General features: G+C 43.9%; 1 protein-coding gene and 1 long non-coding RNA gene across 58 annotated transcripts; one reads left to right on the top strand and one right to left on the bottom strand.

Moving 5' to 3' along the window:
• The first annotated feature begins 546 nt into the window (after positions 1 to 546).
• Positions 547 to 2,113, top strand: LOC127910855 (uncharacterized). Of its 50 annotated transcripts, none has more exons than XR_008076409.1 (5): positions 547 to 789; positions 995 to 1,035; positions 1,077 to 1,363; positions 1,528 to 1,814; positions 1,912 to 2,049. It is a non-coding gene; the product is annotated as an uncharacterized LOC127910855 (long non-coding RNA). The 50 variants fall into 50 exon arrangements; XR_008076412.1 differs by having other exon boundaries at positions 995 to 1,076; positions 1,200 to 1,363; XR_008076406.1 differs by having other exon boundaries at positions 954 to 1,035.
• Positions 1,975 to 21,856, bottom strand: LOC118379968 (serine protease FAM111A-like). 8 transcript variants are annotated; one of them, XR_008076355.1, is made up of 8 exons: positions 21,667 to 21,856; positions 21,333 to 21,436; positions 14,381 to 14,556; positions 13,443 to 13,573; positions 13,275 to 13,349; positions 5,399 to 5,458; positions 2,612 to 5,096; positions 1,975 to 2,509 (listed from the first exon to the last, which is right to left on the bottom strand). XR_008076355.1 is itself a non-coding variant. In XM_052475874.1 (7 exons), the coding sequence occupies exons 4-7, from the start codon at positions 13,488 to 13,490 to the stop codon at positions 3,030 to 3,032; spliced, it is 2,250 nt and encodes a 749-aa protein (XP_052331834.1). In that variant the 5' UTR covers positions 13,491 to 13,573; positions 14,381 to 14,556; positions 21,333 to 21,436; positions 21,667 to 21,856; the 3' UTR covers positions 2,607 to 3,029. The 8 variants fall into 8 exon arrangements, 1 of the variants encoding a protein (XP_052331834.1); XR_008076358.1 differs by having other exon boundaries at positions 1,975 to 2,456; XR_008076359.1 differs by having other exon boundaries at positions 1,975 to 2,403.
• Positions 21,857 to 25,251: the final 3,395 nt, after the last annotated feature.

Below are 25,251 nucleotides of genomic sequence, written 5' to 3'. Positions count from 1 at the left end.
CCTTTATTTAACCAGGTATTTATATATATATAACCCTTTATTTAACCAGGTATATATATATATATAACCCTTTATTTAACCAGGTATTTATATATATATAACCCTTTATTTAACCAGGTATTTATATATATATATAACCCTTTATTTAACCAGGTATTTATATATATATATATAACCCTTTATTTAACCAGGTATATATATATATATAACCCTTTATTTAACCAGGTATTTATATATATATAACCCTTTATTTAACCAGGTATATATATATATAACCCTTTATTTAACCAGGTATTTATATATAACCCTTTATTTAACCAGGTATTTATATATATATATATAACCCTTTATTTAACCAGGTATTTATATATATATAACCCTTTATTTAACCAGGTATTTATATATATATATAACCCTTTATTTAACCAGGTATTTATATATATAACCCTTTATTTAACCAGGTAGACCAGTTGAGAACAATTCATTTACAACTGAGACCTGGCCAAGATAAAGCAAAGCTGTGCGACACAAACAACAACACAGTTACACATGGAATAAACAAACATACAGTCAATAACACAGTAGAAAAGCTTCGCCTGTGCTTTTATTTTGAAGATTAAAACAAACAATGGTTACAGTGCGTCTCCTTGGCAGAAAACAATACAATCATGTCAGACTAGAGTATATTAAACTACAATTACCATGGAAAGATCTCAGGTTTATTTGACTCAATAGTAGAAGGTTACATGAATGATGCATCAAATGTAATCATGATCTGCCTCAGAACAGGTCTGTATTGAGGAATGTTATCATGATCTGCCTCAGAACAGGTCTGTATTGAGGAATGTTATCATGATCTGCCTCAGAACAGGTCTGTATTGAGGAATGTTATCATGATCTGCCTCAGAACAGGTCTGTATTGAGGAATGTAATCATGATCTGCCTCAGAACAGGTCTGTATTGAGGAATGTAATCATGATCTGCCTCAGAACAGGTCTGTATTGAGGAATGTAATCATGATCTGCCTCAGAACAGGTCTGTATTGAGGAATGTTATCATGATCTGCCTCAGAACAGGTCTGTATTGAGGAATGTAATCATGATCTGCCTCAGAACAGGTCTGTATTGAGGAATGTAATCATGATCTGCCTCAGAACAGGTCTGTATTGAGGAATGTAATCATGATCTGCCTCAGAACAGGTCTGTATTGAGGAATGTTATCATGATCTGCCTCAGAACAGGTCTGTATTGAGGAATGTTATCATGATCTGCCTCAGAACAGGTCTGTATTGAGGAATGTTATCATGATCTGCCTCAGAACAGGTCTGTATTGAGGAATGTTATCATGATCTGCCTCAGAACAGGTCTGTATTGAGGAATGTTATCATGATCTGCCTCAGAACAGGTCTGTATTGAGGAATGTAATCATGATCTGCCTCAGAACAGGTCTGTATTGAGGAATGTAATCATGATCTGCCTAAGAACAGGTCTGTATTGAGGAATGTAATCATGATCTGCCTCAGAACAGGTCTGTATTGAGGAATGTAATCATGATCTGCCTCAGAACAGGTCTGTATTGAGGAATGTAATCATGATCTGCCTAAGAACAGGTCTGTATTGAGGAATGTAATCATGATCTGCCTCAGAACAGGTCTGTATTGAGGAATGTTATCATGATCTGCCTCAGAACAGGTCTGTATTGAGGAATGTTATCATGATCTGCCTAAGAACAGGTCTGTATTGAGGAATGTAATCATGATCTGCCTCAGAACAGGTCTGTATTGAGGAATGTTATCATGATCTGCCTCAGAACAGGTCTGTATTGAACAGGTCTGTATTGAGGAATGTAGTCATGATCTGCCTCAGAACAGGTCTGTATTGAGGAATGTAATCATGATCTGCCTCAGAACAGGTCTGTATTGAGGAATGTTATCATGATCTGCCTCAGAACAGGTCTGTATTGAGGAATGTAATCATGATCTGCCTCAGAACAGGTCTGTATTGAGGAATGTAATCATGAAATATAAACTAATTAATATATGAAAACATAATAATCCAGTTTAGATTAAAAGCATGGATTTTAATAAAATACACGTCACTCCTTTCATTATCATCAGTGGTGTAAAGTACTTTAGTAAAAAATACTTTAAAATAAACTTAAGTTGTTTTGTGGGATACCTGCAGCTTACTTTACTGTTTATATTTTTGACAACTTTGAATTTTACTTCACTATATTCCTAAAGCAAACTATGTACTTTTTACTCCATACATTTTCCCCGACACACAAAAGTCCTCATTACATTTTGACAGGAAAATAGTCAAATCCAGGAAAACATCCCTGGTCATCCCTACTGCCTCTGATCTGGAGGACTCACTAAACAGAGAACATCCCTGGTCATCCCTACTGCCTCTGATCTGGAGGACTCACAAAACAGAGAACATCCCTGGTCATCCCTACTGCCTCTGATCTGGAGGACTCACAAAACAGAGAACATCCCTGGTCATCCCTACTGCCTCTGATCTGGTCATCCCTGGTCATCCCTAGCCTCTGATCTGGAGGACTCACAGAAACAGTCATAAGCCTCTGATCTCCCTAAACAGATCATCCCTACTAGCCTCTGATCTGGAGGACTCACGAAACAGAGAACGTCCCTGGTCATCCCTACTAGCCTCTGATCTGGAGGACTCACTAAACAGAGAACATCCCTGGTCATCCCTACTGCCTCTGATCTGGAGGACTCACTAAACAGAGAACACCCCTGGTCATCCCTACTGGCTCTGATCTGGAGGACACTAAACACAAATGCATCGTTTGTAAATGTTGTCTGAGTGTTGGAGCGTGGCCCCTGGCTATCCATACATTTTCAAAACAAGAAAATGGTGCCGTCTGCTTTGCTTAACCGTAACGAATTTGAAATTATTTACACATTTACTTTTGATATTTAAGGCTATTTTAAACTAAATACTTTTAGACTTTTACTGAAGAAGTATTTTACTGGGCGACTCCCACTTTCACTGGAGTCACTGGAGTCACTTTCTATTAAAGGTATCTTTACTGTTACTCAAGACAACTGGGCACTTCTTCCACCACTGGTCATCATCCACCTCCATGGCTTCGACCCCTGTGGCGTTGACCCCTGTGGCGTTGACCCCTGTGGCGTTGACCCCTGTGGCGTTGACCCCTGTGGCTTTATCAAAGAGGAACTGGTGGAAGGTTCTCTGCTCTCCCTGATCTGTAGCCGAAGAGTTACTGTTGAACGGCAGCTTCTCCTGAAATGCCTTGACCAGGCTGGCGTTATCAGACTGTGTCTTGACTCTTTCCATCACTACGTCTAATTTCATACTCCTCCGCCTCAGGAATTCCTGTAGCACATCAACTCTTTTCCTACGCACCGCTTGAATGATGATCTCCTCAAGTATGCCTGACAGGGGAATGGCATACTCTATGACACTCTGGGTTTTCCCTCTTTTACCCTGGTAGGAGTAGCCTGCTGTATGCATAGCGATCAGCTGGCAGTACTCATTGAAGACTGGAGAGCCAGAGGCACCGTGGAAGAAACAGGTGTCATAGGTCATCTTTTCTGTGTCCATCAGTAGATGTGTGTCGATGTCCCATTTCTCCTCAAAATATCTGTTGTTTATGACATATAAGAATTCCTCATTTTCTGTTAAATGTTTTTCTACGGCTTGTTTACGATCTCCATGTTGAATGATAAAGCAGGGGTCCATCTTTTTCACCCCGCCCTCGGGGTGGCCGATGATGCAGATTCCACCCTCTAGAGACGGAAAGCTGAAGCTGTCAAGCAAGCTTGAAGGCAAGGTGATGTCAGGATCTGAGCTAATCTCCAGCAGAGCAAAGTCAACACAACCCGAATCAACTTTTCCATAGGCTACAACCTCACTTTGCACTGGTATCTGCTGCGTTCTCTCATCCAGGTCTTCAAAGTCAAACGTGACTGTTACCGATTGGTGCAGCTGGTTAGTTATCGGCTCATAGATTTGATGGACAACATGGGCGTTTGTAAGGATGAACTTTTCAAACAGAAGGAAGCCAGTTCCTTTTGGTGTCCCTTCAATTCTCACCTGACAAACAGAAGCACTCAGCTCCATTACTCTCTTCACTTTCTTCACCTCTTGGAAGCTCTGTGTTTTCTTTCCAAACTCTACTCTCAAGAATTGTTGCACGTCTGAAGGCTTTTTCAAATTCTCTCTCTCTTTCAAGTGATCTACCAAACCTGCATATTGGGAACGCAGGATGTTTAGGACCTCTTTAGAGTTTGGAATCTCTTGCCGTTTTTGCTTCACTACCAGAGAACTACCATCTTTTCCTGCCTCCTTTGCCTGTAACTTTGTTGTAACTGTGTCTGTTGTGGTAGGACTCTGAGGAAAGAGAGGTGCTTCCGATGTTACACCAGAGGGGACGGACAGCTCTTCAGTTGGTGTGTTGTCCCAATCCTCAAGACTATCTGGCTGTGGCTGAGATACACGACCGATACGTTTCACCTTCACAATCAACATTTCACCTTTACGACTTTTCCCATCAAGACCATCAACTGGCTGGGACATCTCTGTGTCGACACTGGTCTCTGGCTCAGAAAGAACACAGCGTGTTTTCCAGACGGTTTTATCAAATCGCCCATCTCTCCTCAAGGCTTGCTTCACCTTGTCCCCTTTGTAGCAGTACACACAAACATACTTCACTTTCTTCTTTAGCTCTGGGTTTTTCATGACTTTAGTTTTAATATTTTGTCCACCCTCAGTTTCAACACAGAAAGTCATCAACTTGTCAGGTTGTATTTTTGGGTGGTAAAGGCCCCGGGTATCTGAAGAACCACCGTTTAGAACTCTGATGAAGCTGACTGTCACTAGCTCATCCTTATCAATTAAATGACAGGGGAAATGTGTACTGACAGCTGCCCGTGGTTCTTTCTCTCTTTGAATGACTATTTCCATCCCCTGTCTCGTCTTTGTCGTATTCTTGAACTCCGTGCTTGTTCGCAGTGCATCCAGGACCGTTCCATGAGTATGGCATGTAACGCTGCGCTGTTGGTATCCGAAGCGGTATCGGAAAGAATGGCTTTCATCATGTCCTTCTTTCTGTGACAGAAGAGATGTAAGTGTTAAGGCTCAGGGGATTTAGAACCACAGTCTCCCCCTCTCAGGAAACCAATGTCAACCATTAGGCCAAGAGGAAATTCCCCCGTGGTCCGAGAGTGACAACGATTTTAAGACGCAGGAAGAGAGTGACTCCGCCTCACCTCCACTACATCAGCTTGTAAAATAGAAGACTATATATTAATATAGAACACTCATAATTTACTATTATTAATGAACAGATAAATACATTGGACAAGCATGATCAACTAAAGCAAATACAGGCAGATGAATGCATGTCTAACCTTGATATGAGGATCCTGAGATTGGCAAGATGTTCCTGGCTGGTTGCCCGAGGATTTACCCTGACGAGTTTGTAATGGATGAGTTACAACATATACATCAACTACAATTACAAGAAAAGGGGGTCATTTTTCATCCAAACAAATTGTGTGACTTGCTTCTTTGTACGTTAGTGGAATCATTTCTGAAGTTTAAATTGTTAGAGGCTAATGTTGAAAAATTGGGGCTAGTATTAGAGGTTGACCGATTAATGGAATGGCCGATTTCAAGTTTTCATAACAATCGGAAATCGGTATTTTTTTACACCTATATTTCATATTTATTTAACTAGGCAAGTCAATTAAGAACACATTCTTATTTTCAACGACGGCCTAGGAACAGTGGGGTTAACTGTTAACTACCTTGTTCAGGGGCAGAAAGACAGATTTTCATCTTGTCAGCTCGGGGGATCCAATCTTGCAACCTTACAGTTAACTAGTACAACGCAATAACGACCTGCCTCTCGTTGCACTCCACAAGGAGCCTGTTACTCGAATGCAGTAAGCCAAGGTAAGTTGCTAGCTAGTATTAAACTTACCTTTATAAAAAACAATCAATCATAATCACTAGTTAACTACACATGGTTGATGATATTACTAGATATTATCTAGCGTGTCCTGCGTATCTAAGTCTCAATCAATCATAATCACTAGTTAACTACACGTGGTTGATGATATTACTAGATATTATCTAGCGTGTCCTGCGTTGCATATAATCTGACTGAGCATACAAGCATCTAAGTATCTGACTGAGCGGTGGTAGGCAGAAGTAGGCGCGTAAACATTCATTCAAACAGCACTTTCGTGCGTTTTGCCAGCAGCTCTTCGTTGTGCGTCAAAGCATTGCGCTGTTTATGACTTCAAGCCTATCAACTCCCGAGATGAGGCTGGTGTAACCGATCTGAAATGGCTAGCTAGTTAGCGCGCGCCAATAGCGTTTCAAACGTCACTCGCTCTGAGCCTTCTAGTAGTTGTTCCCCCTTGCTCTGCATGGGTAACGCTGTTTGAGGGTGGCTGTTGTCGTTGTGTTCCTGGTTCGAACCCAGGTAGGGGCGAGGAGAGGGACGGAAGCTATACTGTTACACTGGCAATACTAAAGTGCCTATAAGAACATCCAATAGTCAAAGGTTAATGAAATACAAATGGTATAGAGAGAAATAGTCCTATAATTCCTATAATAACTACAACCTAAAACTTCTTACCGGGGAATATTGAAGACTCATGTTAAAAGGAACCACCAGCTTTCATATGTTCTCATGTTCTGAGCAAGGAACTGAAACGTTAGCTTTTTTACGTGGCACATATCGCACTCCTACTTTCTTCTCCAACACTTTGTTCTTGCATTATTTAAACCAAATTGAACAGGTTTCATGATTTATTTTAGGCTAAATTGATTTTATTGATGTATTATATTAAAGTTAAAATAAGTGTTCATTCAGTATTGTTGTAATTGTCGTTATTACAAATAAATAAAAATCACCCGATTAATCGGTATCGGCTTTTTTTGGTCCTCCAATAATCAGTATCAGTGTTGAAAAATCATAATCGGTCGACCTCTATATATAGTATAGTATATAGTAGTGACTGTATTATAAATACTAGAGGGATAGTAGTAGTGGTGGTAGTTGTAGTAATGGTGGTATTAGTAGTAGTAGTTTATTTTTTATTTTACCTTTATTTAACTAGGCAAGTCAGTTAAGAACAAATTCTTATTTTCAATGACAGCCTGGGAACAGTGGGTTTAACTGCCTGTTCAGGGGCAGAACGACAGATTTGTACCTTGTCAACTCGGGGATTTGAACTTGCAACCTTCCGGCTCTAACCACTAGGCTACCCTGCCGCCCCGTAGTAATGGTGGTAGTAGTAGTGGTAGTAATGGTGGTAGTACTAGTAGTGGTAGTAATGGCAGTAGTAGTAGTAGTGGTAGTAGTAATGGTGGTAGTAGTAGTAGTAGTAGTTGTAGTAGTAATGGTGGTAGTAGTAGTAGTAGTAGTAGTAATAGTAGTAATGGTGGTAGTAGTAGTAGTAGTAGTAATGGTGGTAGTAGTAGTAGTAGTAATGGTGGTAGTAGTAGTTAGTAGTGGTAGTAGTAGTAATGGTGGTAGTAGTAGTTAGTAGTGGTAGTAGTAGTAATGGTGGTAGTAGTGGTGGTAGTGGTAGTAGTAGTAGTAATGGTAGTAGTAGTAGTAGTAGTAGTAGTAGTAATGGTGGTAGTAGTAGTAGTAGTGGTAGTAATGGTGGTAGTAGTAGAAGTAATGGTGGTAGTAGTAGTTAGTAGTGGTAGTAGTAGTAATGGTGGTAGTAGTGGTGGTAGTGGTAGTAGTAGTAGTAATGGTAGTAGTAGTAGTAGTAGTAGTAATGGTGGTAGTAGTAGTAGTAATGGTGGTAGTAGTAGTAGTAATGGTGGTAGTAGTAGTAGTAGTAGTAATGGTGGTAGGAGTAGTAGTAGTAATGGTGGTAGTAGTAGTAGTAATAGTGGTAATAGTAGTATTAGTTGTAGTGGTAATAGTATTAGTAGTAGTTGTAGTAATGTTGGTAGTAGTAGTAATGGTGGTAGTAGTAATGGTGGTAGTAGTAAATGGTGGTGGTAGTAGTAGTAGTAGTAGTTGTAGTGGTGATAGTAGTATTAGTTGTAGTGGTAATAGTATTAGTTGTAGTTGTATTAGTAGTAGTAGTGGTGGTAGTAGTAAATGGTGGTGGTAGTAGTAGTAGTAGTTGTAGTGGTGGTACTATTAGTTAATATATAATAATAATATAATAATAATAATATTAGTTGTAGTGGTGGTAGTAGTAGTAGTAGTAGTAGTAGTAGTGGTGGTGGTAGTAGTAGTAGTAGTGGTGGTAGTAGTAGTGGTGGTAGTAGTAGTTGTAGTGGTGGTAGTAGTAGTTGTAGTGGTGGTAGTAGTAGTTGTAGTGGTGGTAGTATTAGTTGTAGTGGTGGTAGTAGTAGTGGTAGTGGTAGTATTAGTTGTAGTGGTAGTATTAGCTGTAGTGGTGGTAGTAGTAGTTGTAGTGGTAGTATTAGTTGTAGTGGTAGTAGTGGTAGTATTAGCTGTAGTGGTAGTAGTGGTAGTATTAGCTGTAGTGGTAGTAGTGGTAGTATTAGCTGTAGTGGTAGTAGTGGTAGTATTAGCTGTAGTGGTAGTAGTGGTAGTATTAGCTGTAGTGGTAGTATTAGCTGTAGTGGTAGTAGTGGTAGTATTAGCTGTAGTGGTAGTATTAGTTGTAGTGGTAGTATTAGTTGTAGTGGTAGTAGTGGTAGTATTAGCTGTAGTGGTAGTAGTGGTAGTATTAGCTGTAGTGGTAGTAGTGGTAGTATTAGTTGTAGTGGTGGTAGTAGTAGTGGTGGTAGTATTAGTTGTAGTGGTGGTAGTATTAGTTGTAGTGGTAGTATTAGTTGTAGTGGTAGTATTAGTTGTAGTGGTAGTATTAGTTGTAGTGGTAGTATTAGCTGTAGTGGTAGTAGTAGTAGTTGTAGTAGTAATGGTGGTGGTAGTAGTAGTAGTAGTAGTAGTAGTAGTAATAGTAGTAATGGTGGTAGTAGTAGTAGTAGTAGTAATGGTGGTAGTAGTAGTAGTAGTAATGGTGGTAGTAGTAGTAGTAATGGTGGTAGTAGTAGTAGTAGTGGTAGTAATGGTGGTAGTAGTAGAAGTAATGGTGGTAGTAGTAGTTAGTAGTGGTAGTAGTAGTAATGGTGGTAGTAGTGGTGGTAGTGGTAGTAGTAATGGTAGTAGTAGTAGTAGTAGTAGTAGTAGTAGTAATGGTGGTAGTAGTAGTAGTAATGGTGGTAGTAGTAGTAGTAGTAGTAATGGTGGTAGGAGTAGTAGTAGTAATGGTGGTAGTAGTAGTAGTAATAGTGGTAATAGTAGTATTAGTTGTAGTGGTAATAGTATTAGTAGTAGTTGTAGTAATGTTGGTAGTAGTAGTAATGGTGGTAGTAGTAATGGTGGTAGTAGTAAATGGTGGTGGTAGTAGTAGTAGTAGTAGTTGTAGTGGTGATAGTAGTATTAGTTGTAGTGGTAATAGTATTAGTTGTAGTTGTATTAGTAGTAGTAGTGGTGGTAGTAGTAAATGGTGGTGGTAGTAGTAGTAGTAGTAGTTGTAGTGGTGGTAGTAGTAGTATTAGTGGTGGTAGTAGTAGTGGTGGTAGTAGTGGTAGTAGTAGTGGTAGTGGTAGTATTAGTTGTAGTGGTAGTATTAGCTGTAGTGGTGGTAGTAGTAGTTGTAGTGGTAGTATTAGTTGTAGTGGTAGTATTAGTTGTAGTGGTAGTAGTGGTAGTATTAGCTGTAGTGGTAGTATTAGCTGTAGTGGTAGTAGTGGTAGTATTAGCTGTAGTGGTAGTAGTGGTAGTATTAGCTGTAGTGGTAGTAGTGGTAGTATTAGCTGTAGTGGTAGTAGTGGTAGTATTAGCTGTAGTGGTAGTATTAGCTGTAGTGGTAGTAGTGGTAGTATTAGCTGTAGTGGTAGTATTAGTTGTAGTGGTAGTAGTTGTAGTGGTAGTAGTGGTAGTATTAGCTGTAGTAGTAGTGGTAGTATTAGCTGTAGTGGTAGTAGTGGTAGTATTAGTTGTAGTGGTGGTAGTAGTACATTTACATTACATTTAAGTCATTTAGCAGACGCTCTTATAGACTTACAAATTGTGCATACACCTTATGACAACCAGTGGAACAGCCACTTGCATCTAAATCTTGTTGGGGGGTGAGTGAGAAGGATTACTTACCCTTACTTACCCTATCCTAGGTATTCCTTGAAGAGGTGGGGTTTCAGGTGTCTCCGGAAGGTGGTGATTGACTCCGCTGTCCTGGCGTCGTGGAGTTTGTTCCACCATTGGGGGCCAGAGCAGCGAACAGTTTTGACTGGGCTGAGCGGGTGTACTTCTTCAGTGGTAGGGAGGCGAGCAGGCCAGAGGTGGATGAACGCAGTGCCCTTGTTTGGGTGTAGGGCCTGATCAGAGCCTGGAGGTACTGAGGTGCCGTTCCCCTCACAGCTCCGTGGCGAGCACCATGGTCTTGTAGCGGATGCGAGCTTCAACTGGAAGCCAGTGGAGAGAGCGGAGGAGCGGGGTGACGTGAGAGAACTTGGGAAGGTGAACACCAGACGGGCTGCGGCGTTCTGGATGAGTTGTAGGGGTTTAATGGCACAGGCAGGAGCCCAGCCAACAGCGAGTTGCAGTAATCAAGACGGGAGATGACAAGTGCCTGGATTAGGACCTGCGCCGCTTCCTGTGTGAGGCAGGGTCGTACTCTGCGGATGTTGTAGAGCATGAACCTACAGGAACGGGACACCGCCTTGATGTTAGTTGAGAGTGGTGTTGTCCAGGATCACGCCAAGGTTCTTAGCGCTCTGGGAGGAGGACACAATGGAGTTGTCAACCGTGATGGCGAGATCATGGAACGGGCAGTCCTTCCCGGGAGGAAGAGGAGCTCCGTCTTGCTGAGGTTCAGCTTGAGGTGGTGATCCGTCATCCACACTGATATGTCTGCCAGACATGCAGAGTATTAGCCACCTGGTCATCAGTAGGGGGAAAGGAAGATTAATTGTGTGTCGTCTGCATAGCAATGATAGGAGAGACCATGTGAGGTTATGACAGAGCCAAGTGACTTGGTGTAGCGAGAATAAGAGAGGGCCTAGAACAGAGCCCTGGGGGACACCAGTGGTGAGAGCGCGTGGTGAGGAGACAGATTCTCGCCACGCCACCTGTAGGAGCGACCTGTCAGGTACGCAATCCAAGCGTGGGCCGCGCCGTAGATGCCCAACTCGGAGAGGGTGGAGAGGAGGATCTGATGGTTCACAGTATCGAAGGCAGCCGATAGGTCTAGAAGGATGAGAGCAGAGGAGAGAGAGTTAGCTTTAGCAGTGCGGAGCGCCTCCGTGTACAGAGAAGAGCAGTCTCAGTTGAATGACTAGTCTTGAAACCTGACTGATTTGGTGGTCATTCTAGTAGCGGTAGAGCTGGCCAAGTAGGCACGCTCAAGAGTTTTGGAGAGAAAAGAGAGAAGGGATACTGGTCTGTAGTTGTTGACATCGGAGGGATCGAGTGGTTTTTTCAGAAGGGGTGCAACTCTCGCTCTCTTGAAGACGGGAGGGACGTAGCCAGCGGTCAGGGATGAGTTGATGAGCGAGGTGAGGTAAGGGAGAAGGTCTCCGGAAATGGTCTGGAGAAGAGAGGAGGGGATAGGGTCAGTAGTAGTGGTGGTAGTATTAGTTGTAGTGGTGGTAGTATTAGTTGTAGTGGTAGTATTAGCTGTAGTGGTAGTAGTGGTAGTATTAGCTGTAGTGGTAGTATTAGTTGTAGTGGTAGTATTAGTTGTAGTGGTAGTAGTGGTAGTATTAGCTGTAGTGGTAGTAGTGGTAGTATTAGCTGTAGTGGTAGTAGTGGTAGTATTAGTGGTGGTAGTATTAGTTGTAGTGGTGGTAGTATTAGTTGTAGTGGTGGTAGTATTAGTTGTAGTGGTAGTATTAGTTGTAGTGGTAGTATTAGTTGTAGTGGTAGTATTAGTTGTAGTGGTAGTATTAGCTGTAGTGGTAGTATTAGTTGTAGTGGTAGTATTAGTTGTAGTGGTAGTATTAGTTGTAGTGGTAGTATTAGCTGTAGTGGTAGTATTAGCTGTAGTGGTAGTATTAGTTGTAGTGGTAGTATTAGTTGTAGTGGTAGTATTAGTTGTAGTGGTAGTATTAGTGTAGTTTAGTGGTAGTAGTGGTAGTATTAGCTGTAGTGTAGTGGTAGTATTAGTTGTAGTGGTAGTATTAGTTGTAGTGGTAGTATTAGTTGTAGTGGTAGTATTAGTTGTAGTGGTAGTATTAGTTGTAGTGGTAGTATTAGTTGTAGTGGTAGTAGTGGTAGTATTAGCTGTAGTGGTAGTATTAGTTGTAGTGGTAGTATTAGTTGTAGTGGTAGTATTAGTTGTAGTGGTAGTATTAGTTGTAGTGGTAGTATTAGTTGTAGTGGTAGTATTAGTTGTAGTGGTAGTATTAGTTGTAGTGGTAGTATTAGCTGTAGTGGTAGTATTAGTAGTAGTGGTAGTATTAGTTGTAGTGGTAGTATTAGTTGTAGTGGTAGTATTAGTTGTAGTGTTAGTATTAGCTGTAGTGGTAGTATTAGTTGTAGTGGTAGTATTAGCTGTAGTGGTAGTATTAGCTGTAGTGGTAGTATTAGTTGTAGTGGTAGTATTAGTTGTAGTGGTAGTATTAGTTGTAGTGGTAGTATTAGTTGTAGTGGTATCTAGCATAAACAGTGCTAAGGGAATTTAATTGTTTGTACTATTCTTTTAACTAATTTCTGTCTTCTATTCATGTGCTGTTCTAGTAACCAATTTCTGTGTTCATGCAAGTGGCTGACTGTACAAATCCTCACTATCAGTAGCTGTAGTTTGGCAGTAAGACCAGATTTTGTTTGGAGAACAAACAAAAGATATCTCAGTTTCAAGGTTTCAGCTTAGAGAGGAGCCTTGTGAGGTATCACATGCTACGAACCAGCCTTGGTCCGTCACACGAATAGAACAAAACGGTAATGATTCATTAATTATGCTAAATCATGCAAATATAAAACTTGCCTGTGTATAGCCGTGTATAAGACAACTGCTGGGTCTTATGAGGCAGAGCTCCTGATTGACATGTGTACTAGCACGCTGACAATAAACAATTATTTATTTAAAGATTGACTTTGAGTGTCCCTGTGTAAGAATTTCCATGAAACAGTGTACAAAAAAAAATTGCTTTCCAAAGAAGAGTCAGAAATAAGTTGTACAATATTTAAAGTGTAACTGCTGAAGCAAGTCACACTAATAAAATAAAACTAAGATTATAAGTAACATGACAGAGTGTGTGTGTGTGTGTCACCTTGGCATCAGCTCCTGGAGATTGGTCAGGAGTTTGTTGTTGGTTGTTTGAAGTGTTACTTGGACTAGTAATCTTCTGTAATTTAGAAAAAACACCATCACATTTTGTAGTTTCTGGCGGGGACTCAAGTTGTAGAACGCTAGTTTGGTAAAACTCCTTTCAAAATACCTTCAAAAATGTATCCAGTTTCTGTTGTTTCTGCCATAGATCTCCCATGGTTTTATGTTCAGGCAACAGCACAGTTCAATTCTGCCAGCAGCACAAACAAAGATGCCACTACCGTATGGTAATGAGGAAACCTTCAAAATAAAAGCTTGCATTTCAACACATTGTAATAATTAGTTGAATAATAAGATAAAATTGGACAGTGATTAAAATTATATTGTGCCAGCAAGAAAAGGCCATAAGTTATTTATGAGATTTAAAAAATATTTAGGACCAATTATGAAAACTACCATTTTTATTATCCTGTTGTCTTGTCACTTTATCCATACACACATTCTCATATCTACCTCGATTACCTCGTACCCCTGCACATCGACTCAGTACTGGTACCCTGTATATATAGCCATGTTATTACCTCATACCTGCACATCGACTCAGTACTGGTACCCTGTATATATAACCATGTTATTACCTCATACCCTGCACATCGACTCAGTACTGGTACCCTGTATATATAACCATGTTTATTACCCTGCACATCATACTGGTACCCTGTATATATAACCATGTTATTACCTCATACCCTGCACATCGACTCAGTACTGGTACCCTGTATATATAACCATGTTATTACCTCATACCCTGCACATCGACTCAGTACTGGTACCCTGTATATATAACCATGTTATTACCTCATACCCTGCACATCAACTCAGTACTGGTACCCTGTATATATAGCCATGTTATTACCTCATACCCTGCACAAGGTGCGTTGCGGTACATTTTACACTGAAGCGTTACATACCAGTTAGAGAAAAAAAAAAAAAAATTACAGAAAATACCGTTGCTGACCTTGATAATCATCACGTCTCTGTATCATATTTCCATCTTGTCGTTATTGGTTTAGAAAACTAGGTAATAAGACTACAGTATCCTCTAACCTTGACAGAAAAGCAACACCTCCGCCGCGCCGATAGCCTTGCCTCCGCCGCGCCGATAGCCTTGCCTCCGCCGCGCCGATAGCCTTGCCTCCGCCGCGCCGATAGCCTTGCCTCCGCCGCGCCGATAGCCTTGCCTCCGCCGCGCCGATAGCCTTGCCTCTGCTGACCTTGATAATCTAGTTTGTAAATAATATTTTTGACAACTAGGTAATAGTCCTATGCTTTTACTGCTAACCTTGATAGACAAGCAGCACATATCGGCCTACAACTTGTAAATCATTTTCTCCGTCGCTGTTCGTAAAAGAGCGATTATACTATGTCCCAATAGCCTGGTTAATATTCATTACATTTAACTTGTAAATAAATGAGATGGTCATTTAGAAAAATATATATATATATTTGAAAGTTTGACTTTTGCCTTTCATTTAAAGCTGTGTTGCTGGATATTTATCACAGTGCCCCTCCAAAAACTATCCGTATTTGTTTAATAGAGACCTGTATTTTCCACCCTAGTTCATAAGACCGGAAGTAACGTTTTTTTCTCTACAAGCCAATCAGTATCTCATATACTGATTGTATTGCAGTGAATGGAGTGAGTCACCTGTACTCTGTATTCAACCTGTTGCCCAGCACAATAGAGAAACTTTTTACGTTTTGCAGATTCTATTAAGTCATTCCAATAACATACATTTGTTATAGTGTATTTCTTTAAATATACACAAAGGCGCTCCAACCCTGTTCCTGGAGAGCTACCACCCTGAACAGGGTTGGAGAGAGAACCTGCAGGGTGGTAGCTCTCCAGGAACAGGGTTGGAGAGAGAACCTACAGGACGGTAGCTCTCCAGGAACAGGGTTGGAGAGAGAACCTACAGGACGGTAGCTCTCCAGGAACAGGGTTGGAGAGAGAACCTACAGGACGGTAGCTCTCCAGGAACAGGGTTGGAGAGAGAACCTACAGGACGGTAGCTCTCCAGGAACAGGGTTGGAGAGAGAACCTACAGGGTGGTAGCTCTCCAGGAACAGGGTTGGAGCGAGAACCTACAGGACGGTAGCTCTCCAGGAACAGGGTTGGAGAGAGAACCTACAGGACGGTAGCTCTCTAGGAACAGGGTTGGAGAGAGAACCTACAGGACGGTAGCTCTCCAGGAACAGGGTTGGAGAGAGAACCTACAGGGTGGTAGCTCTCCAGGAACAGGGTTGGAGAGAACCTACAGGGTGGTAGCGCTCCAGGAACAGGGTTGGAGAGAGAACCTACAGGGTGGTAGCTCTCTAGGCACACGGTTGGAGAGAGAACCTACAGGGTGGTAGCTCTCCAGGAACAGGGTTGGAGCGAGAACCTACAGGACGGTAGCGCTCCAGGAACAGGGTTGGAGAGAGAACCTACAGGGTGGTAGCTCTCCAGGAACAGGGTTGGAGAGAGAACCTACAGGGTGGTAGCTCTCCAGGAACAGGGTTGGAGAGAGAACCTATAGGGTGGTAGCTCTCCAGGAACAGGGTTGGAGAGAGAACCTACAGGACGGTAGCTCTCCAGGAACAGGGTTGGAGAGAGAACCTACAGGGTGGTAGCTCTCCAGGAACAGGGTTGGAGAGAACCTACAGGGTGGTAGCGCTCCAGGAACAGGGTTGGAGAGAGAACCTACAGGGTGGTAGCTCTCGAGGAACAGGGTTGGAGAGAGAACCTACAGGGTGGTAGCTCTCCAGGAACAGGGTTGGAGAGAGAACCTACAGGGTGGTAGCTCTCTAGGAACAGGGTTAGAGAGAGAACCTGCAGGGTGGTAGCTCTCTAGGAACAGGGTTGGAGAGAGAACCTACAGGGTGGTAGCTCTCCAGGAACATGGTTGGAGAGAGAACCTACAGGACGGTAGCTCTCCAGGAACAGGGTTGGAGAGAGAACCTGCAGGGTGGTAGCTCTCCAGGAACAGGGTTGGAGAGAGAACCTGCAGGACGGTAGCTCTCCAGGAACAGGGTTGGAGAGAGAACCTACAGGGTGGTAGCTCTCTAGGAACAGGGTTGGAGAGAGAACCTGCAGGGTGGTAGCTTTCTAGGAACAGGGTTGGAGAGAGAACCTGCAGGGTGGTAGCTCTCCAGGAACAGGGTTGGAGCGAGAACCTACAGGACGGTAGCGCTCCAGGAACAGGGTTGGAGAGAGAACCTACAGGGTGGTAGCTCTCCAGGAACAGGGTTGGAGAGAGAACCTACAGGGTGGTAGCTCTCCAGGAACAGGGTTGGAGAGAGAACCTATAGGGTGGTAGCTCTCCAGGAACAGGGTTGGAGAGAGAACCTACAGGACGGTAGCTCTCCAGGAACAGGGTTGGAGAGAGAACCTACAGGACGGTAGCTCTCCAGGAACAGGGTTGGAGAGAGAACCTACAGGGTGGTAGCTCTCCAGGAACAGGGTTGGAGAGAACCTACAGGGTGGTAGCGCTCCAGGAACAGGGTTGGAGAGAGAACCTACAGGGTGGTAGCTCTCGAGGAACAGGGTTGGAGAGAGAACCTACAGGGTGGTAGCTCTCCAGGAACAGGGTTGGAGAGAGAAACAGGGTGGTAGCTCTCTAGGAACAGGGTTAGAGAGAGAACCTGCAGGGTGGTAGCTCTCTAGGAACAGGGTTGGAGAGAGAACCTACAGGGTGGTAGCTCTCCAGGAACATGGTTGGAGAGAGAACCTACAGGACGGTAGCTCTCCAGGAACAGGGTTGGAGAGAGAACCTGCAGGGTGGTAGCTCTCCAGGAACAGGGTTGGAGAGAGAACCTACAGGACGGTAGCTCTCCAGGAACAGGGTTGGAGAGAGAACCTACAGGGTGGTAGCTCTCCAGGAACAGGGTTGGAGAGAGAACCTACAGGGTGGTAGCTCTCCAGGAACAGGGTTGGAGAGAGAACCTACAGGGTGGTAGCTCTCCAGGAACAGGGTTGGAGAGAGAACCTATAGGGTGGTAGCTCTCCAGGAACAGGGTTGGAGAGAGAACCTACAGGACGGTAGCTCTCCAGGAACAGGGTTGGAGAGAGAACCTACAGGGTGGTAGCTCTCCAGGAACAGGGTTGGAGAGAACCTACAGGGTGGTAGCGCTCCAGGAACAGGGTTGGAGAGAGAACCTACAGGGTGGTAGCTCTCGAGGAACAGGGTTGGAGAGAGAACCTACAGGGTGGTAGCTCTCCAGGAACAGGGTTGGAGAGAGAACCTACAGGGTGGTAGCTCTCTAGGAACAGGGTTAGAGAGAGAACCTGCAGGGTGGTAGCTCTCTAGGAACAGGGTTGGAGAGAGAACCTACAGGGTGGTAGCTCTCCAGGAACATGGTTGGAGAGAGAACCTACAGGACGGTAGCTCTCCAGGAACAGGGTTGGAGAGAGAACCTACAGGGTGGTAGCTCTCCAGGAACAGGGTTGGAGAGAGAACCTACAGGGTGGTAGCTCTCCAGGAACAGGGTTGGAGAGAGAACCTATAGGGTGGTAGCTCTCCAGGAACAGGGTTGGAGAGAGAACCTACAGGACGGTAGCTCTCCAGGAACAGGGTTGGAGAGAGAACCTACAGGGTGGTAGCTCTCCAGGAACAGGGTTGGAGAGAACCTACAGGGTGGTAGCGCTCCAGGAACAGGGTTGGAGAGAGAAACAGGGTGGTAGCTCTCGAGGAACAGGGTTGGAGAGAGAACCTACAGGGTGGTAGCTCTCCAGGAACAGGGTTGGAGAGAGAACCTACAGGGTGGTAGCTCTCTAGGAACAGGGTTAGAGAGAGAACCTGCAGGGTGGTAGCTCTCTAGGAACAGGGTTGGAGAGAGAACCTACAGGGTGGTAGCTCTCCAGGAACATGGTTGGAGAGAGAACCTACAGGACGGTAGCTCTCCAGGAACAGGGTTGGAGAGAGAACCTGCAGGGTGGTAGCTCTCCAGGAACAGGGTTGGAGAGAGAACCTACAGGACGGTAGCTCTCCAGGAACAGGGTTGGAGAGAGAACCTACAGGGTGGTAGCTCTCTAGGAACAGGGTTGGAGAGAGAACCTGCAGGGTGGTAGCTTTCTAGGAACAGGGTTGGAGAGAGAACCTGCAGGGTGGTAGCTCTCTAGGAACAGGGTTGGAGAGAGAACCTACAGGACGGTAGCTCTCCAGGAACAGGGTTGGAGAGAGAACCTACAGGACGGTAGCTCTCCAGGAACAGGGTTGGAGAGAGAACCTACAGGACGGTAGCTCTCCAGGAACAGGGTTGGAGAGAGAACCTACAGGGTGGTAGCTCTCCAGGAACAGGGTTGGAGCGAGAACCTACAGGGTGGTAGCTCTCTAGGCACACGGTTGGAGAGAGAACCTACAGGGTGGTAGCTCTCCAGGAACAGGGTTGGAGAGAGAACCTACAGGGTGGTAGCTCTCTAGGAACAGGGTTGGAGAGAGAACCTACAGGACGGTAGCTCTCCAGGAACAGGGTTGGAGAGAGAACCTACAGGACGGTAGCTCTCCAGGAACAGGGTTGGAGAGAGAACCTACAGGGTATACACAACAGCTTTCAACATACCAGTATTTGTGTAATTTAAAAAAAAATGAAATGCTGGTATACATTTTTATTTCTTTATTTAACTAGGCAAGTCAGTTAAGAACAAATTCTTATTTTCAATGACGGCCTAGTAACAGTGGCCTTGTTCAATAAATACAATATTACAAATAAAATACGTCAAATTATAATTTATTCCCCCCCCAAAGGTGGTTGCAATGCTGTGAAAAACAGTTGAACTGCACGGGTGCAAAAATGTTTTATACTCCCAAAGTTTAGCATGTCTATGCAGCGGGACTCTTACTTTGAAGGGGAAAAAAATCTGCAATCGTGCCGCCAGCATAATATCCTGCTGCTAGGAGAACTGTAAATCAACTTCAGAAGAGTATTAGGGCTAAGCGAAGAAAAAAAATGATGTACTTAAAAAGGTTGACTTTGGGCAAAAACAACAGCTTTAAACTGTATAATTGATCAATACCCCATCATGCCAGGTCATTTAATGTTTAAAAATAACAAAATGGCTGAATAAGATATTTAGCTACAGAAGTGCCATTTCTTACAGATCTCTACAGCTTCCGTCCAAAAACAAATCCTGTAAAATGACGTCAACACGTACTGGAGGGCAGTGGAGGCTGCTGACGGGAGGACGGCTCATAATAATGGCTGGAAAGGAGCGAAAGGAACGGCGTCAAACAAATAGGAAACCATGGAAACCATGTGTTTGATACTATTCCACCTATTCCGCTCCAGCCAATACCACGAGCCTGTCCTCCCAAATTAAGGTGCCACCAACCTCCTGTGCTGGAGGAGTTACTGGCTAGGTACAGTGTCTAGCTTAGCTAACAAACTAGCTACAGTGGCTAGTTTAGCTAACAAACTAGCTTCAGTGGCTAGCTTAGCTAACAAACTAGCTACAGTGGCTAGCTTAGCTAACAAACTAGCTTCAGCATGACCAGAAAAACATATGGATGAACCACTTATGCCACACCCCATTTCTGTCTGAAAATTGAGAAAGAAGCAGAGTAGGACTGTTTAATTGTACCCAAAGTTGACCCCTTTTTTTTCTTTTTCTTTTTCTTAAACTTTTTTTTAAATGCATGAATAACACTTCAAATTCTTAGAATGTTGAGAATAAAGTATTACATTGAGACTAGTCTAAATTAAACTTATTTAAATAATAAAGTGTACATTTAATTTCGAGAACATCTTTCCTCCTCAGACCTTACTCCGTAACTAGTCAAGGATCACCCCTCCTCCTAAACCCTCCCCTAGTCAAGTATCACCCCTCCTCCTAAACCCTCCCCTAGTCAAGTATCACCCCTCCTCCTAAACCCTCCCCTAGTCAAGTATCACCCCTCCTCCTAAACCCTCCCCTAGTCAAGTATCACCCCTCCTCCTAAACCCTCCCCTAGTCAAGTATCACCCCTCCTCCTAAACCCTCCCCTAGTCAAGTATCACCCCTCCTAAACCCTCCCCATGTCAAGTATCACCCCTCCTCCTAAACCCTCCCCTAGTCAAGTATCACCCCTCCTCCTAAACCCTCCCCTAGTCAAGTATCACCCCTCCTCCTAAACCCTCCCCTAGTCAAGTATCGCCCCTCCTCCTAAACCCTCCCCTAGTCAAGTATCACCCCTCCTCCTAAACCCTCCCCTAGTCAAGTATCACCCCTCCTCCTAAACCCTCCCCTAGTCAAGTATCACCCCTCCTCCTAAACCCTCCCCTAGTCAAGTATCACCCCTCCTCCTAAACCCTCCCCTAGTCAGTTATGGAATGAGTTCCTAATATGTATTCCGTACCATGCTGTTCCCAGTAGTCATGTGATTATGGCTGAGAAAAATATCCTGCCTTCTCACTCCAATGTTTGACTTTATTCTCCAAATATTATTTCTACTTTATTCTCAATTTTATTTTAAATCTGAAAATATTTATACTTTATTCTAAAATTATTGCGACTTTAACTACATTTTATTTGGACTTTATTCTCCAATTAATAGTGACTTATTCTCTTTAAGTATTTCGAGTTTTTGATAGCACCCTCCATGCAATGTACTCCCCCCCACAACCGGCCGTGATTTGGCGTCCCATAGGGCGGCGCCCAATTGGCCCAGCATCGTCCGGGTTAGACCGGTGTAGGCCGTCATTGTAAATAATAATTTATTCTTAACTGACTTGCCTAGTTAAATAAAATGTTAAATAAAAAATATTATGATTCATGAAAGTAGTTTCCTTCTTGACTCTTAACCGCACCAAACCAATATGAGTGTTTCTAAACTCTGGTGCGTCGAACCCCTTAGTTCGGACTATTCGGTTCATTTGGACACTATAATGGAGCAAAGAGTCGAACTCTGATTCGAACTACAGCTCAAAATTATTTGAGAAAACGACCTTATATATATAAAAAAAATGTAGTTTGCAGTCCGGAACATTTTTCTTGAACATTTGAACTATGGTTTCCATGAATCAACATTAATACATGTCTTACCTGATTCAAAATCGTATCATATGTTTTAGGATACCAAAATCTAAATGTCCATGAAGTTGTCCGTCACCGTGAGAAGAAAACACGATATCAGCCACCTGATAGACCTAGAAAATGGCGCGATAACATTTGAGACAGATCAGCTGCGATGAAAAGGTGCTCGATAAAGAACTGTCTTCTTTATACTAACTCGGTGTATACTTGAACGATGTATTCATGTATAAACATATAGCTTTCTTTATTGATCATTAATATTTCTGGATTTACGCATGTCACCACAGTCTTGACCTAAAAACAAACCCGTATAACTCAGAGATCATAACAGCGGGATACTTACGAGGATAGTTCTTCCAAACCGACAGGACAGTCCCCGCGAACTGTGAGCAGAATAAACTAGTATCAAACGCTGTGTTGATGACCTGGGCAGAATAACATTAAATGAAACCAGCAGAATAACATTAAATGAAACCAGCAGAATAACATTAAATGAAACCAGCAGACCCTCTCAGAAGGCGTCAGAAAGACGATCATTCGTGTATTTTTTCGCGGGCAGTGGTTTAAATAGTCTCGCCATAGAGGAAGTATCGGGATGCACACCACAACGGACCACGATTGGTTGATCAAATCGCCCTGTTCAAGACTCACCACGGAGCGACTTTTTACACATTTTCCGCAGACCAAAAAAGACAATAATGTGTATCAAATATTGTTTATATATTTTTTTTTTTTAATCACAAAATCTTCAAAATGTCGGTTGTATCCAACAGCTGGAACTCAGCCAGGTAAAAGAGCTCACATGACCTGACTAGAAACCAACTCACCACAAGCCTGTCAGCTCATCTCGTTCATCCTCAGGCTTTACCAGATCTCTTTCTGGGTTGGTTTGTAATTACTCTGGTTAGGGCTGTTTAAAGTGGAACTGGCTCCATTTTTAGCAACATGAAATCTGATTAAAATCTGCTAATATACACACCCAGGAAGAATATGACATTGAACAAAAATATTCTGACAAGTGAGCACTTAGATGTGGTCATTTTCATGGAGGTGGTGGTGTGTTGTTGCTGGTGTTACAGTCTAACTTTCGAACCAGGGACCCTCTGCACACATAGACAACAGCCACCCTCAAAGCATCGTGACCCATCACTCCACAAAAGCCGCTGCCCTTGCAGAGCAAAGGGGGAACCACTACTTCAAGGTCTCAGAGCGAGTGACGTCAGCCGATTGAAATGCTATTAGCGCGCACCACCGCTAACTAGCTAGCCATTTCACATCGGTTACACTGTCAGTGATTTATTTAGAATTCAAGGGACTCTTAACCAGCATGGCTACCACAGCATTCTGCAGTGATACACCAATCCCATGTAGTTTGCGCTTAGTGGGATTATAATTTGTTTTTCCACAGGACCATGACCCAAAACACACCTCCAGGCTGTGTAAGTGCTATTTGACCAAGAAGGAGAGTGATGGAGTGCTGCATCAGATGACCTAGCCTCCGCAATCAAAAAGCATTCCTCGTGAAGCTGGTTGAGAGAATGCCAAGAGTGTACGAATTACCTTCACAGATCTTGTAAAATTGTAAAGTGTTTAAACACGGTTTCACCAGGCTTGTTCAATGAATCATAAACAATTAATGAACATGCACCTGTGGAACGGTCGTTAATGAGACACTAACAGCTTACAGACTGTAGGCAATTAAGGTCACAGTTATGAAAACTTAGGACACTAAAGAGGCCTTTATACTGACTCTGAAAAACACCAAAAGAAAGATGCCCAGGGTCCCTGCTCATCTGCGTGAATGTGCCTTAGGTATGCTGCAAGGAGGCATGACGACTGCAGATGTGGCCAGGGCAATAAATTGCAATGTCCGTACTGTGAGACGCCTAAGACAGCACCACAGGGAGACAGGACAGACAGCTGATCGTCCTCGTAGTGGCAGACCACGTGTAACAACACCTGCACAGGATCGTTACATCCGAACATCCCACCTGCGGGACAGGTACAGGATGGCAACAACAACTGCCTGAGTTACACCAGGAACGCACAATCCCTCCATCAGTGCTCAGACTGTCCACAATAGGCTGAGAGAGGCTGGACTGAGGGCTTGTAGGCCTGTTGTAAGGCAGGTATTTATCAGACATCACCGGCATCAACGTCGCCTCTGGGCACAAACCCCCCGCCATCGCTGGACCAGACAGGACTGGGAAAAAAAGTGCAGTTCATGGGTGATGGTCGGATTTGCGCTCATTGTCGAAGGAATGAGCGTTACACCGAGGCCTGTACTCTGGAGCGGGATCGATTTGGAGGTGGAGGGTCCGTCATGGTCTGGGGCGGTGTGTCACAGCATCATCCGACTGAGCTTGTCATTGCAGGCAATTTCTATGCTGTGCGTTACAGGGAAGACATCCTCCTCCCTCATGTGGTACCCTTCCTGCAGGCTCATCCTGATGCAGCCCACTGTGTTCTTGGGGACCTTCAATGCTGCAGACATTTTTTGGTACCCTTCCCCCAGATTTGTGCCTCGACACAATCCAATATCCCAGAGCTCTACAGACAATTCCTTCAACCTCATGGCTTGGTTTTCTGTCTGACATGCACTGTCAACTGTGGGACCTTATATAGGCAGGTGTGTGCCTTTCCAAATCATGTCCAATCAATTGAATTTACCACAGGTGGACTCCAATCAAGTTGTAGAAACATCTCAAGAATGATCAATCGAAACAGGATGCACATGAGCTCAATTTCGAGTCTCATAGCAACGGGTCTGAATACTTGTGTAAAGAAGGAGTCTGTTTTTTATTTTTTTTTATACATTTGCAAAAAATTCTAAAAGACCTGTTTTCACTTTGTCCTTATGGGGTATTGTGATGTCATTATGGGGTATTGTGATGTCATTATGGGGTATTGTGATGTCATTATGGGGTATTGTATGTAGATGGATGAGGGAAATGTTTTATTTAATCCATTCTAGAGTAAGGCTGTAACATAAAACATAAAAAATGTGGAAAAAGTCTGAATTCTTTCCGAATGCACTGTACCTCGATATACAGAGAACATCTAGGACATTGAGTACATCACTACTATCATCATATTGCCAACTGATTACTTATAATCAATGCAGTCACATCTCCCCAAAATCTCCTTTTTAATTTAATGTTTCTCATCAAAACGCAAACTATGGCACCTCCGCTCCAACACGTCCCCCCCCGCTCCAATACGCCCCCTCCGCCCCAACACGCCCCCCCTCCGCCCCAACACGTCCCCCCCCCTCCAATACGTTCCCCCCTCCGCTCCAATACGTCCCTCCGCTCCAATACGTCCCCCCTCTGCTCCAATACGTTCCCCCTCTGCTCCAATACGCCCCCCTCCGCTCCAATACGTTCCCCCTCCGCTCCAATACGTTCCCCCTCCGCTCCAATACGTTCCCCCTCTGCTCCAATACGTTTCCCCCTCTGCTCCAATACGTTCCCCCTCCGCTCCAATACGTCCCCCTCCGCTCCAATACGTCCCCCCGCTCCAATACGTTTCCCCCCTCCGCTCCAATACGTTCCCCCCCTCCGCTCCAATACGTTCCCCCTCCGCTCCAATACGTTCCCCCTCCGCTCCAATACGTTCCCCCTCCGCTCCAATACGTTCCCCCTCCGCTCCAATACGTTCCCCCTCCGTTCCAATACGTTCCCCCCTCCGCTCCAATACGTCCCCCTCCGCTCCAATACGTCCCCCTCCGCTCCAATACGTTCCCCCCTCCGCTCCAATACGTTCCCCCTCCGCTCCAATACGTTTCCCCCCTCCAGCTCCAATACATTCCCCCTCCCTCCAATACGTTTCCCCCTCCGCTCCAATACGTTCCCCCTCCGCTCCAATACGTTCCCCCTCTGCTCCAATACGTTCCCCCTCCGCTCCAATACGCCCCCTCCGCTCCAAT

This window comes from Oncorhynchus keta, chromosome 23 (assembly GCF_023373465.1).
Source record: "Oncorhynchus keta strain PuntledgeMale-10-30-2019 chromosome 23, Oket_V2, whole genome shotgun sequence".
Taxonomy (NCBI): domain Eukaryota; kingdom Metazoa; phylum Chordata; class Actinopteri; order Salmoniformes; family Salmonidae; genus Oncorhynchus; species Oncorhynchus keta.
This window is presented reverse-complemented; position numbering and strand designations above follow the sequence as displayed.